General features: G+C 41.5%; 1 protein-coding gene across 7 annotated transcripts in view; it reads left to right on the top strand.

Moving 5' to 3' along the window:
* Nucleotides 1-8,338, top strand: part of CLOCK (clock circadian regulator) — a 78,264-nt gene extending 69,926 nt beyond the window's left edge. For all 7 annotated transcript variants that reach the window (XM_061583451.1, XM_061583455.1, XM_061583456.1 and 4 more), the window contains exons 21-22: nt 746-1,001; nt 3,206-8,338. In XM_061583451.1, the coding sequence (XP_061439435.1) occupies nt 746-1,001; nt 3,206-3,382 (433 nt within the window). In that variant the 3' untranslated portion in view covers nt 3,383-8,338. The remainder of the gene's footprint in view (nt 1-745; nt 1,002-3,205) is intronic.
* The last annotated feature ends 6,543 nt before the right edge of the window (nt 8,339-14,881 follow it).

The raw sequence follows: 14,881 nt of genomic DNA, 5'->3' as shown, positions 1-14,881 counted from the left end.
GCCATGTCTCCTTTCAGAGTACTCCTTTCTGTCCTCATCCATCCCTGTCAACCTCATCCATCTCTGTCAACAGACACCCAGCATTCTGAGACATTTATGCTCATTGGGTGGTGGTGGTGGTTTTGCACCTTTTGATTTTTCCCCTAAAGATTTTTTCTATTTCTGCAAATGTTGGGGTTCTCTGAAGCATGCTGTTTCCCTTTTGTTTCTCAGTAGACCCCTTTTGCCTACATTGCTGTCATAACTCAGCATCTGAGTTCATTATTGGTATATATGATGGTTCCTTTTAGAACTTTGCTTGGAAATATTTATTTTAGTTGTTTTAAAGGAGATTTTGGTAGCAAAAGAAAGTTCATATTACCAGTGTATAAAGTGGAGACTGCCCTTTGGTATGACAAACTTGAAAAAGAATGGAAGGTGACACTGGTTTCATGCCGCAAATACATCTGTTGTGCTGTTAAAGTTTGTAATGCTTTTCTTGGCTTTTTTAAAAAAATGTTTTATTAGCCACCCTGGAAATATTTATATTGAAGAGTGGTGCATAGAACTTTTAAATAAATGAAATCTGTCTGGCCATATTGGAAATAGGATGCTGGACTGAGATGGGCTCTTGGTCTGATCTGGCATGGTTGCTGTTATGTCTTGAATAAGAGTGACAGTACAGCAAACACTGATCATAGTAGTTTGTGTGATGCTTATTTAGAATACTTGAAAGGGACCAACTGATATTTCTTTCCTTTTGCAGATTTCCCCAGGGTCAGCAGCTTGTAACAAAACTAGTCACTGCCCCTGTAGCTTGTGGAGCAGTCATGGTACCAAGTACAATGTTTATGGGACAGGTGGTGACTGCCTATCCCACTTTTGCTGCACAACAGCAGCAGTCACAAACGTTATCAATAACACAACAGCAGGAGCAGCAGCAGCAGCAACAGCAGCAGCTCACTACAGTTCAGCAGCCAACTCAGACTCCGCTGACCCAACATCCACAACAGTTCTTGCAGGTGAAGCTACATGTTTGTCCCATACTGCTAGCTTTTTGAACAGTGTAATTAAATGAACCTGTGCTGAAAGATATTCTCTTGTGGATAGATGATGCTATACAAGTTTGAAAGGCTTTTTGAAAGGACATAATTCACACTTCATGCAGTGAGGCAGGGCAGGTAATATTAATTATACAAAATGCCAGCTTTTGTCCTTCAAAAGGTGGATTTTTTAGTCAGGCCTGGGGGCCGCATCTTGAGTTCAGGTAAGGGAAGTGGAGAAAAGGAAAGTGAGCATTGCATTCAAGAAAGCTTCTCTCATGAGTTGCTTCAAAAAAGGGAAGCAAATGAAAACGCCTCCTGTGAAAAGCTTCATGTGTGGTGTTCATCCAACTTCTTATGCATCATTTACGGTAAGAGCTGTTGCTTCAGAAGGCTATCTTTTGTACTTAGCTTGATCCACATGAAGCTTCCTGTATATGTCTGCATACCTGGTGGCCTGTGCTGGGCAGAAGGAGGAGGAGGAGGAGAAGGAGAGGTTTTTGTGGAAAAAATGTAGTTTTGCTTTTGGAACTGGGAATTCCAAAATCAGTTTGTGACACAGCATGGACATCTGTTGTTTAAGTTTGGGGGGGGGGAGTCAATGACCACATTTGCACACCGTGATAAGCCAGACTGTATTTATTTATTTTGAGAAATTTTTCTCCTACCCTTCATCTTTGCCAATTCCAGGGAGGATTACAAGCCATCCAGTATACAGTAAAATGCTGCAATAAGCACAGGAGCACATTAAAACAACCAATATACAGTTTTTGCTACGGAAAAATACTTTAAAAGGCAGGCAGTGTTATAACTTACATCACATAAATACCTAGGAAAATAGGTATGTTTCGAGTTGGCACAAAAATGGAAATACGGTAGAAGTTAACTGTACTTTGGGTTCCACCATTAGGGTGCTCCACCAGAGGGAAGGCCCATTCCTGTGCTCCGACATAACACCATTCCTGGCTGTGGAACATTAAGAAAGGATTCTCCAAAAGATCTTAACAACTGGGCAGGTCAATACAGGGAGAGGCACTGCTTCGAGTAGCTAGGTCCTAGTTTCTTTAGAGCTTAATACATCAACATTACAATCATAGTTGGGCTTGGTAGGGTAAAAGAGCCAGTGCAAATCCTGTAGAATTGGAGTCATATGATTCTAGCTAGCTATGTGCTCATTGCAGTTTCTAGACCATGTTCACATGCCATACCACATAGAGCATGCTACAGTTATCCAAACAGGAGGTTATCTGGTATCATTCCCATTTGTTGTGGTTATCTGGAATGAATAATACGCTGGTGCATGCTTGCCTAATCATTTCCACTTCACTCTTCCCTAGTGAAAGCAGGAACAAACCCAGGAAGCCTTGGCTTCCCATTATGTCTGAAGCCATGGTTTATTGCTGGGGAGCAACAGACCACAATTCTTGGTTTGGATGTAAAGGGAAGCCAAGACTTCCTGGCTTGTTTACCCTGTTCTACACTGAGAAGAGGAACAACCAGATAGCATGCACCAGCACACTGCTTCTTTTTAAATTACTTCTGGTGGTGTATTTGAAATGAACAGTGTGCTAGTGCATGCTGCCTGATTGGTCCCACTTCACTTCTTGGTGAGAATAGGAGATATGCCAGGAAGCCTTGGCTTCCTGTTATGTCTGAACCAGGGATTGTGGTTTACTGCTTCCTAATAAGCCGCCAGCAGAAAGTCTGGGTTATTGTTATATGCCAATAGAGCCAGTGATCCCATAGGGCTAGTGCAAGCCCCTTGTGTAAGCTTAATTCTTTGATTTCTGGGTATAGTTTTTTTTATGTGTATGTATTTTAAAAGCAATCCGTACCAAGTGATGGAAATCAATGAAGATTGGAGAGGAAATGAGTAGGAAATGGCTAGATAAAATGAGAAGAGACACTTCATAGAGCAAACATTATTGGATATGTCTTTAAATATGTTTTTCTCATGAGAAAAAAAGGACTGCATCTATTCAGAGACAGAATTATGCTAAAGAAAATAACCTACAGCTGGTGAACTAAACCAAAACTGCTTAAATGTACAACATTCTTTTTCTCTGTGGACAGAAGAATGTGATAAGAATATTGAAGGCCACTAAATCAAGCTGTCAAATATCATCATAGACCAGTTCCTCTCAGGACAGAAATGCCTTAACTCTCTCATATGTATGTTTTAGACCTCCAGGTTGCTTCATGGAAATCAGTCAACCCAGCTTATTCTCTCTGCTGCTTTCCCACTACAACAAAGCACTTTTACCCCGTCACACCACCAGCATCAGTCTCAGCAGCAGCAGCAAATTTCACGACATAGAACTGACAGCATGACAGAGGCTTCCAAAGTTCAGCCACAGTAGTGTGGAGGCTCTGCTTCTAGGAGCAAACCAGAGGGAGAGGCTGCTCCATTAATAGTTGCACTGGTATTAGAGAGAGAAGCCTACAAACTTTGCAAAGTGCAGTATTGAATATTCTTCTGATTGCTTGGAATGTGTCTGCTGAGGAAAATAATGCAAAATGCTGTTGGAGGTACAATAGGTATAAATCTGCAAAAAGATGATTGGGACAGGGAGATGGCTTCCTTTGCAAGGGATCTCATTGCTCCAGTTTCTGTGCTTTGTTTTTCCTTCAAAGGCATGTACTGCCATGTGTTAACTTGTCCAGATCAAGGCTCAAAATGTTCAGTGGACTAAATAGGGCACTTAAATATCTTGATGTTTTCAGCAATTCTCTCAGATTAAGTGTTACAATGGACATGCTGTTGTGACAGCAGTTGGGTTTTTTTAAATAGTATGCCCGCAATTATGCTATAAAAGAAAGTTAATTTTTTCACATTTTGGGACAGTAAATATTTTCAATATATTGTGTGGAATCAATCTTCATTGTACAGATACTGTAAAATACTATGTATATGTCTGGATAAAAGGTGAGAGAGCAGAATATTTTATATGATGCATGAAACTGTTGGTTTGAATATGTTGCCCCCTACATTTTCACACAATGGTCAGATTACCATTTTCATCTGTTTGTCTTCTACAACATGCTCCATCATTTATTTTCACCTGTAATGTGGGCACAAGTCTTCTGTTTGTGCTTTACGTGTGATTGTCAGAGTTTGTTTAATGAGGTAATATGTGCTGGGTTGTGGAGGTTTTGCAGTTAAATTATTGATGAAAATCTTTGAACTTGTGGGGGTTCAAGGCATTAAGTTTCATAAATATCATTTGTCATTTCATAAATACTCAAATTTTTTTCTTTGGAAGAAAATAGGAATTTGCACTGCTCTGTTATGGATGGTTTGGAATTTTACTCCCCCAAAGCTATCTTTTGATATAATACATAGTTGGAAATATTTATGTAAAAAATAAGGTTTAAAATATGAAAGTAATTTTAAAGAATGTCTCAAGTATAGGAATAATTTGCACAAAAGTATATTTGAATTTAATAATTGTAGGCACTTTTTAACCTCTGTGGTGGGAAATGTTACTTCTCGGAATTTGTTGGAATCTTTTTATTCTCATTTGAACATTTTGACCTTCATTTAATCAGAAATGATTCAGGGTCATTTGAAAAAACAAAACACCCATAGTGCCTTGATTTTGATTCAGGTGATAGCGTTAAAACATCTTGAATTACATTATATTGAATTTGTGACCATTTTTGAAGTCTTAGTACATTGTTAAAACATCCGTCATGACTATTTCTCTGTTATATTTTTATATATGAGTATTTTGAGAATCATACAAACTGAGATCTGGTGTTCTGAAAGTTTGGCATGCCCTTCTCAACGATTAACTATGGTTGACTTATGTTTTGAAGTATTCCTCTGATAAGAAATTATGTTGTTTTAAACAATAACAAAACAGAAATGCATACCAATTAAGTATAATCACTTTGCAAAACCGCTCAAATATAAATTTACTAAAATTTAATGGAAAAATAGATGAGAGATCATTAGAACTGCAGCTTCTGAAAGGGATACTAATGCACTAAGACTTCAGATGGCAGGTTCACTTAATAAAGTTAATAAAAAGATTCAACTGAAATTCTGTACAGTTTTAAAAAATAAACATTGAGTAGATTTTATGGTACTAGTTTTAAAAACCACATCTTCAGAACAAAGTGTATTTTAATACAAAGATAGATTCGGTAGTTCAAAGAAAAGGAATCTGATTGTGATGAAGAAGTATCAGACTCAAGAAAGATGGGAGTATTTACAGAGGAGCTTTATTAATGTAACCAAAATATGGTGAGATGCTAAGAATGTAATGCTGGGTTAGCAAAGCCAAAACTAGGGTAGCAAATGATAGCAGAAGGTATCTTTGAGACTATTCTTAAAGAGTCATTTTCATTGCCATAGTCTTGCATGATCCTCCTGTGACACACCACAACCACTAGTCTATAGTAGAACCATAATGAAAAGAGTCAAAGTTTTAAGAAATAAAGAACCAAAGAATTGGACTAGTTTCTGTTCCCTCTTGGCAACAACTAGAAACCAGTAGGTAACTTATCTAGGAATCGCCTACCTATATTCTTTAAAGAGATTTTATGGCATTCCCTAAGCTTGTCTCAAAAAAGCATATATTGTGGGGAAATAGCCACATTAACTTAATTGCAGATAGCTTTGTCCTGTCATACCATACTGCTTGTAATTCCAAATTAAGCTGTATCAATCAAAGGTCTGTGCTTTAATGATTTTATTTTTTAGTGAAAAGTCATCATCTTGGGCTCTAAGCTATTTACAACAAAAACAATAATAATAGCACTAAATGAAAAACTTGGGAGAGCTTGCACTGTGCTCATAGAACAGGACAGTAGGCTTTTGTATCTAGTTACTGGGAATGCAGAGCATAAATCACTGGACAGTTGACTTCTTATTTGATATAAACCTAACTTTTTAAAGAAAAAATGCAGCTCATTGTAGATAGTGGGTTTTTGTAATGAGACTTGTGGGAGGTTGCTGTGAAAGGTAGATAATGGAGAAGCAGTGAGAATCTGGAAAAGAATTGCTCAAGTTTTGAAAAACATTTCCACCACACCCCAAGCAATCTTAATTGAAAGAGGCCAGAAACAAAAACCTTGAGGGAATACTTTATTTTGGCATTGATGCTTTTTCTCTGGTGTTGCTGATGACTAAAAAATGGTAGGCTTAAGAGAACCTACTGCTTCTGTTCAATATTATTTCCCCCAAAGTGGTAAATGGCTCCTGATAACTCTGCTGCTTCTTCAAGGCTGCAGTTTTGTCCCAGTAGTAGCTGTAGGATGGAATGCCCTGTCATCTGGAGTTTACTGTGGCCAAATCTCTCTGCTTGGGGAGAAAGGGTGGGCGCATGGGCATGGTGATTTGTGAGTGAATGTTGTGGTCATGTACTAGTATAATGCGACAACAGCATAGCTAGCACAAAGTAGGACAGCATGCTGCTGGAGAAGTAAGGTTTAGGGTTGCATAAATTAGGGGAGGGGGGAGAGAAGAAGACTAAAAAATGAGCCTCTGGGAATGGTAGAGGAAATTGTATAAATATTTTTATATTATATTTAATATATATGCTATATTTGTACACATATTAAAAGATTATAGTCAGAGCTCTCCATATGCCTTCCATTATTTTTATCTAGAAGTTTACTTGCTGGTGCTGTGGCGCCAGTGTGTCACGCCCTTCTGTAGGCTGCCTGCCTGCTGCCAACCAACGACAAAAATGACCTAACATCCAAATTAACAAGTACAAATCTGCTGGTCCTAATTCAGCGAGATGCTTAAGGCTGTATGATCTGTAACCCACTGGGATTACCAATAGGTAGGGTAACCACAGTTTTGAGCAGGGTTAAGAAACTGTTTTGAGAACACAGTGGAAAGAGAAATTTTGTCACTGGCCTTTGTACTGTTCTGGCCAAGACAGCAGCCCCCCGGAATATATGTTGTTGGACACTGAAAGATTGGCAAATTGAAACTGTTTCTGTCTCTGAAGTGCCATGTTCTTATCCCTCCCAAGGCGGTCACCCTTGAGTATCATATTGAATTAGAGTAGAAGAAAAGACGTGTGCAGATGTAAGCACTTTATTGAGGCGGGGAGGGACTCATTCGGAATACAGTTTATTTTTAGGCAATGAAACTGTTCACAACAGGGGTCCAAAGGAATCAGAATGTAGACTTATTGTCAAAAAGAGGCATTGCTGGAAAATGTTTCTCAGTATGGTGATCCTTTGAGACTCTGAATATGAGCTTATGCAGGCATCTGGTACAGGTTGGCTTTTTGGGAAATGGTTAAATCTATACACCTAAGCTTTTTAAAGAGCTGTTTTTTTAAAAAAAATGTTGCACATTTGTCAGAGATAACAGCAGGAGGCTTGTTATAACCTTTAAAATGATTCTAAGTGGTCCTTGGGATTAAAATGTGTAGAGGGTTTACAGATGTGGCCTTTAGTAGACTGCTTCAGTCATAACTATATAATAGTTTGTATTTTTAGAGAACACCAGTTTTGTGTGTGTGTGGTTTTTTTATGTTATGGTGTTATGTGATGTCTGCATGTGTGTCAAACTCATAAAACTGTCTCCACTGGAAATTTATTGCTGAAACATATGTGGTGGGGAGAGTGGCCTGGAGCGAGCAGATTTGATTTAAAAGGGAGGAAAGGGTGTTTTTTCTTTCTCCCTCTCACCAGTGAAAAGAGTTGGAGACATTTTGAATGAACCGAGGTGTATAGAGTTGTTTGAAGTCGAATGTTGAACAGCTCACAAATAAATGAGACAAGTGTTGAAATAGATTTAATTTTTTTTAAATTTGGTTGTTTATGAAACTGAGTAGTTTATTTGTCAATATATATTTTTTTAACACTACATTCCTCTGTCTTTTAATAAACAAGTACTTTACAGTCCGTGTTGCTATGCTTCATGCTTTTTCATCTGCATGGGTGTTGCCAGCAGCATGATAGGCTGTATTGCTCAAAGATATTGTCTCTACAAGTAACACAAATAAGCAAAAACGAAGCACTGTGTATGAACAAAATACTGTGTTGCCTGATATACAGATCCCAGCTCTGACTGAGAGGTGCTGCACTAGTTGACAATCAAAATATATGGAAGACTTGGGGGGGGTTCTTAAAGATACAGCTGCTTTGAAAGTGTTTTTTTTATTCTTAAAAGGAGTATTTATTTTTAAAATTGTCTAATTGGATACTTTTCAGTGTTGATTTCACATTGTCTTGGTTGTGCATTTTTAAAATTTGGCATTAGATTTGTATATGTAGAACTTGTGCAATTTTCATGATCTAACTTCAGGAAATGTAGATATGGTTCCCTAGTGTTCATGTGACCATTACCAAGTGTCAGTTTTTAACTGAATAAATGTAACATTTGAAATTTCTGCTTCTTGTAGCTTTAAGGGCCTGGTAATGTTTCTGGTTTGAATACTCTTTAATGTGTTGATCTTTTTAAAAAAGATTGGTCTGTCTGGTACTACCACAGTAGCACCAAATAGGAAGTGTTGTGGGGAATACAAGAGGCATCTAGTAATGTGGGGTTTGGGGCTTCTGTAGCTCTTTTTACACACCAGTAGATCCTCACTGGTCCTGCTAGTCTGTCTGGACAAGCAGATCAGAACAGTCTCCAATTCAATGTACCTGCTACTTAAAACCCTGACTAGAAGTACACTTAGTTAAGGCTGGTGACCAGCCACCACTAGGGAAGTCTTATCCTATATCCAGATATGCTCATGAGGTGTTATTAAATGCCACAGTCTTTTACACTACCCTCAATCTTCATTTCTATACTTCTCAGAAATAATTGTTTAAGATGGATGTAGCTACTTCTCAGTGTTTAAGATTTTCCTTTTTCTTATGTAAGGACTGCATTTCAAATGAATTGATGAAATGTTTATATTATCCAAACAAGTGGCTTTCAAATGTTACTCCTTTGTGGAATCTTTCCCACAGGGAACATCTCTGATGACCATCTCCCAAAGCTAAGATTAAACTCCAAAGCATGTTCCAGGGTATACATTTAGTTCACACACAGTTGCACTTTGTCACAGACTAATGGGGTCTGACACTCAAGGAAAATTAAATACATGTCTGAATACATCCCACATGCCCCTTTGCCTATTGCAGGTACAGATCAGCAGAGGAAAGATGCTTGTTTGCCATAACTCAACCCTTCCACAGATGGCAGGTTAAACCTCTCATCGAAACAATAATAATATTATTATTATTATTAATAATAATAATAATAAATTTTATTTCTAGGCCGCCTATCTGGCCGCACAAGCGGCCACTCTAGGCGGTGTACAAGATAAAGTAAAATACAACATACAAACTACATAAAAACCCAAGAACTACAATATAAAAAGAAACCGAACCCACCCATAGCTAAAACCAATGGCACCCAAAAGAAAAAGAAAAGAAAAGCAGCAAAACAAAACAAAACAAAAGACAAAAACCCAGGCCACCTCAGCCAGCCGGCTTATGTATCCCTCCCAAGAGGGACAGGTGATGGAAATTAGTCACAGCTGGCTGGGTACCTGGGACCTGGTCCTGCAGGAGGCACGTCTGCCAGGCAGCAGTCCCACTGGGAAGGGTGGTGGAGGTGGTGTTCCAACAGCAGCAGCAACAGCAGGCTCTCTTTCCCTGGGTGGCGATGTTCTCCTTCCTGCAGGCCCTGGGTCTCCCAGGCCACCCCAGCCAGCCGGCTTATGTATCCCTCCCAAGAGGGACAGGTGATGGAAATTAGTCACAGCTGGCTGGGTACCTGGGACCTGGTCCTGCAGGAGGCACGTCTGCCAGGCGGCAGTCCCACTGGGAAGGGTGGTGGTGTTCCAACAGCAGCAGCAACAGCAGGCTCTCCTTCCCTGGGTGGCGATGTTCTCCTTCTTCCTGCAGGCCCTGGGTCTCCCAGGCCACCCCAGCAAAGTAAGAGCAGCCTCTAATGCTGACAACTAGTGTCAGCTGCTGCATACTGTTGCAATTCAAATTACAACTGAGGCATTATTAGTAATTAATACATTAAATTTCTATCCTGCCCTACCTCCCAAAGGAGCCCAGAGAAGCAAGCAACAAGTAACAAAACAATAAAACACCTTTAAAACAATCCCAATACAGATGCAGACTGAGTTGGGAAACTGTGGCCCTCCAGATGTGGCTGGGGCTGGCTGGGTGATGAGTCCATATCATCTGCAGGGTCAAAGACTCCCCAACCCAGTCTAGATGGACATCTTAGCTAGAATAATACGAACAACATACTATTTGTATATATACTGAATAGTTTCCAAAATCTATTAAGTTACCAAAATAAATCCTATGGCCTAGGCCTCCACATACAAATGCCATTCTCCCATGAATGTATGAAGATCTCAGGTGGGACTTGAACTCCACCTTGTGGTTGACGGTGGAAAAGATGCTGTTTGGTTTTCAGAGTCTTTTAGGTCTCCCCTTACACACAGGGATCAGTTCTTTTTGCCTAAGCGTGGTTATGTTTGCGCTGTCTGCTCACCTGCTGTTGGATCAGGCCTGTATTTTAAGAGTTATGTCAGTGTGATTTCTCTTACCATTAGCCTCTGCTCATTCCTGGTGCTTAGCTTCTTCATTCATCCATGTGTTTTTCCACAAGATAAACAAAAAAATCCTTGGGTCTGTTTATTTCTCAGGCTTTTCTTCCCACTGTGTATCTACTACTGCCTTTTTGTCTCCTTCCTTCGGGGAAGAAGAGCCCACTGCTGGATTCTGTTTTTTACCTCAGAAATTCCTGCTCTGACTGCAGCCTTCATTGTCAACGCCGCCCCTCAGCATTCTCCCCCATCCATACTTAGCTGGTCTTGTTGTTCCTTGTCCTTCCTCTGCTTGTACTGTTCACTCTTACCTATCCTGCTGTGCCCGTAAGCCCTGCCAGCCCGTCAGCAAGTACAATCAGTCCTGCTCTTGGGCTATGGGAAAAATCTAAAGAAAAACCAGCAGTCGTCCCGTCCCCCCAAATTTAGGGACTCTGCTGCTGCCTCTGCTTCTCGACATAACTTTGTCAGTGGCTTCTATAGAGCCCTTTACTAGTGGCACTTAGCACTAGTTCCTCTTCCCTGGGGCCAGAGGGTGTCTTGGTGCCTTTGAAATTTGCGTGCAGGGAGACTATGGAAGCACCTTCTGATTTTATCATGCCATCATTAAGACCCTTCAGCACGGTGGGTCTGGGGGAATGGAGGGGGGGAGAATTCCAATGGAACCTAGTCATTCTCCCTTCACAGTGAGTGGGATCACCTTGGAGGAAGTGGGGGGCACTTTTACTACTACATCTGGCACTGGAGAAGGATCGCAATGTTTAATATGCAGATCCCACAGAGCTGAGGAGCAACTCCCTGATGATGGGGAGGGGAGCAGTCATCATCAGCCCTCAGATCATTTTTCCTACTCGGTCTTCTCTTGAGAACTTCAGGGGCTTTCGGGACACTTCCAGGGCTCAGCCCTCCTGCCCCCTCATATGTTGCAGGCCCATAATTCCTAACCTGCCTCTTCAGCTGGGCTGCCCCATGTTTTCCAGTCACCTTTATCAACTGGGTTGCCGCCACCAACTCAGTTGCATCTATCAACTCATATGCTTCAATATTTTAAGCTTGGTTTGCTGACCTTCCTAAGGACTTGGCTACTTTGATTCAAATCATGCCTCATGCCTCACGGCAGGTTCCTGCTATACCAAGTTCCAATTTACTGCCAAACCTGGCCGATACTCCCCAGATGATTGTAACGTCAGGCCAGTCTCATAATTTCTGTTGGACAGAAACCCATCTGGAGTCCCTCGTGGTGGAACATCTAAAAGATGAGGAAAACAATCAGGCAGATGGCCTAAGTTGGGAACAAGTTCACCATGGAAAGTAGAGACTTCATCCAGATGTTTTCAGGGAGCTCATGGACATCTTCAGAAGAGTGCAAGATCTGTTCGCTTCTCCCTACAACCATCTGGTAATTCCCCCCCCCCGCTATGAGTTCTCTCAGCAGAATCCATAGACACTTTTGTATTTCTGTGGATACAGAGGCTGTTGTATGCATTTCCTTCTATGCTTTTTTTTGCCAGGGTCCTCAAGAAGATCTGAGATGAGAGGAAGAGCATTCTTTTAGTGACTCTATACTGGCCACAGGGACCATGGTTCTCTGAGATACTCAGTCTAGCAACATCTGCCCTGTGGCAGCTACCTCTCAGAGAAGATCTGTTATCCCAGGGACATCTGTAGCATACACACCTGGCCTGATGGAACCTTCATGAATAGTCATTCAGAGGAAACTTTTACTAAGGCAGATCTCTCACCATCAGTAGTTGATACCATGATAGCTCCCAGACATTCTTCCATTATATGCCTTTATGAAAGTACATGGAAGGGGCATATCTCCTTGGTGCTGTAAGGAGCAATTAGCTCCTGGGAAAGCAGGTGTTAATGAGGTACAGTAGGGCCCTGCTTTACAGCTCTTCGCTAATGCGGCAGTCTCAATTAGACGCAATTAGACTAAAGCCCCACTCATATGGCACTTGTTCCGCTTTTACGGAGGTTTTTGGGCGCCACGCACCATTCTATTAAATGAGTTCTGCTTTTCAACAGTTTTTGCTTTTCAGCGAGGGTCCAGAACGTAACCTGCCATATGAGTGGGGCCCTACCGTATTCTTCTTTCAAGATGGGCTGACTATAGGGCCCAGACCCAACACATTCCAGCGACAAATCTCTGCTCTGTCCTCTTTTCCACAACTCTAGAGAAACCATTGGATTCTCACCCATTCCTGAAGCATTTTCTGCCACTGTCTCAGCAACGCTTTCCTACCTGGGATTTGCACAAGATTTTGACTGTCTGTAAAATTTCTGTTCCTTGTTGCTGTCACTTCTGCCTAGAGGATTACAGAGCTTATTGGTCTGTCTGCGGACAAACATTTCTGTACCTTCCACAAGAAGTGATCCTCCATATTATTCCTTCTTTCTCCCTTTCATTGTCAATAGGAGCTCATTCTATCCTCCTGACTGAAGAAGCTTGGCATTCATTGAATGTACGTAGGTTAACAACTCAAGAATGAGGCCCATTTTGCCAAACTGATGCCCGGTTTGTTTCCTTTCACCCATCTGCTGTGGGAAGAAGTGCCCACTTCCACTCTGTCTAGGTGACTTAAAACTGTGTATGGCATTGGCCTATGCTTCCTTGAGTCATGAGACATCATTCCAGGGTGATGGTTGGTTCAGCTGCCATTTTCCTTAATGCTCCTCTTCATGAGGTTTGCAGGGCAGCCACACGGGCTAGCCCTAACACATTTATCAAGCATTATTTATTTATTTATTGTGCTTTTATACCGCCCTTTAGCAATAAGCTCTCAGGGCAGTGTACAATAAAAACAGGTTAAAATACAAGTGCGTATAAATAAAATGCACTATAAAACATATGTGAAAACCAGATTGCAACAAAAAAAAAAATTAACATTTGAAATTTAAAATTTAAAAAGCCTGGGCAAAGAGGTAGGTCTTTACCTGGCGCCGAAAAGATAACAAAGAAGGCGCCAGGCGTATCTCGTCAGGGAGGTCGTTCCATAATTAGGGGATTCCCATAATTATAAGATTCCCATGCCTCGGCCGAGGCAACCTTTGGGGAAAAGGCTACCGGAGCATGTTCCCCAGGCCAGTAGGCAGCCAGTTTCGCTTTTAAGTTTACCCACCCTACATGGGTCACCTTTCATATTCCCACCTGAGGTCATCTTACATGCATGGGAGAAGCCATTTGGTCTTACTATGAAATAGTCTTCTATGTACATATAAAGATGATCTCAGGGCCTCTCCCTATTGTGCTACTGGGATGCTCAATTGTTCCTTTTTCTGTTCTGTGGCAGAGAATGCTTTTTTGTCTGTTTTTGAAGTTGCTGTTCCTATATGTCTTTTCTGGCTTGACATGAAAGAATTGTGTGTAAAGGGAGATTAGAAGACATTGCAAAATCAAAGTGTCTTTTCTGCCTTCAACCACAAGGTGGAGCCCAAGTCCCACCAGAGATGTTTACATGCATGTAGAAGACTGTTTCATGGTAAGGCCAATGTCTCATCTGAGTCATGTGCTTGTGTAGCCCAAACCCCATGCATGAAAGAGGTACTGGCATGCTGAGGGTACCCAAGGTACACACAAAAATTATGTGGGGGGGGGAAGAGACATCTTCATGTTTGGATACATCACAACTTGGCTTCCACTGAGGATTATTTCAGTATCTCCAGGGATGGGATGCCCACAGCTATCAATAAAGAAATTAATACAGTAGGGCCCCACTCATACAGCAGGTTAGGTTCCAGTCCCCCGTTGAAAAGCAAAAACAGCCAAAAAGCAGATCAGCTGTAGCGGGAGGGTCTGGAACCTAACCCACTGATCATGCCTGAGATCAGCTGTAGACTGCTACAGCTGATCTTCCCCTCCTCCAGTGCGATCAGCTGGAGTGCGGGAGTCTGACTGCCCCGAGATCAGCTGGAGTGCTCTACAGCCGATCTTCCCCTCCTCCAGCACGATCAGATCGAGCGCGGGAGTCTGATCGCACCAGAAGAGATCAGATGGAGAGCAGGGAGCTCCAGCCCCCCTCCAGCTGATCGCCCTGCTGGCGCCGTATTAGCAGAACGCTGAAAAGCAGGGCCCTACCGTATAGTAAAACTTGGGTATAAGTGAGATCACCCTACTCCTTTCCAAAAACAGGGGGGGGGGCAAAAAAACAGCTCAATGACAACTGAACATGCCCCACAAGTACATAATGATTGACTGTTGCAATGTTGGGAAAGAAAACTAGGATAGATGAGAGTTACAATGGAGTGGCTGTAATCTTCAACAGAAGCACTTCACAATGGCAACATTTTCTTGCAGGGCCCCCTTTCTTCCCAATTCTG

The sequence above is a fragment of the Rhineura floridana genome, chromosome 9 (assembly GCF_030035675.1).
Source record: "Rhineura floridana isolate rRhiFlo1 chromosome 9, rRhiFlo1.hap2, whole genome shotgun sequence".
In the NCBI taxonomy this organism is placed as follows: Eukaryota; Metazoa; Chordata; class Lepidosauria; order Squamata; family Rhineuridae; genus Rhineura; species Rhineura floridana.
Note: the sequence above shows the minus strand (reverse complement) of the source record. Positions and strands in the feature narration are given on the sequence as shown.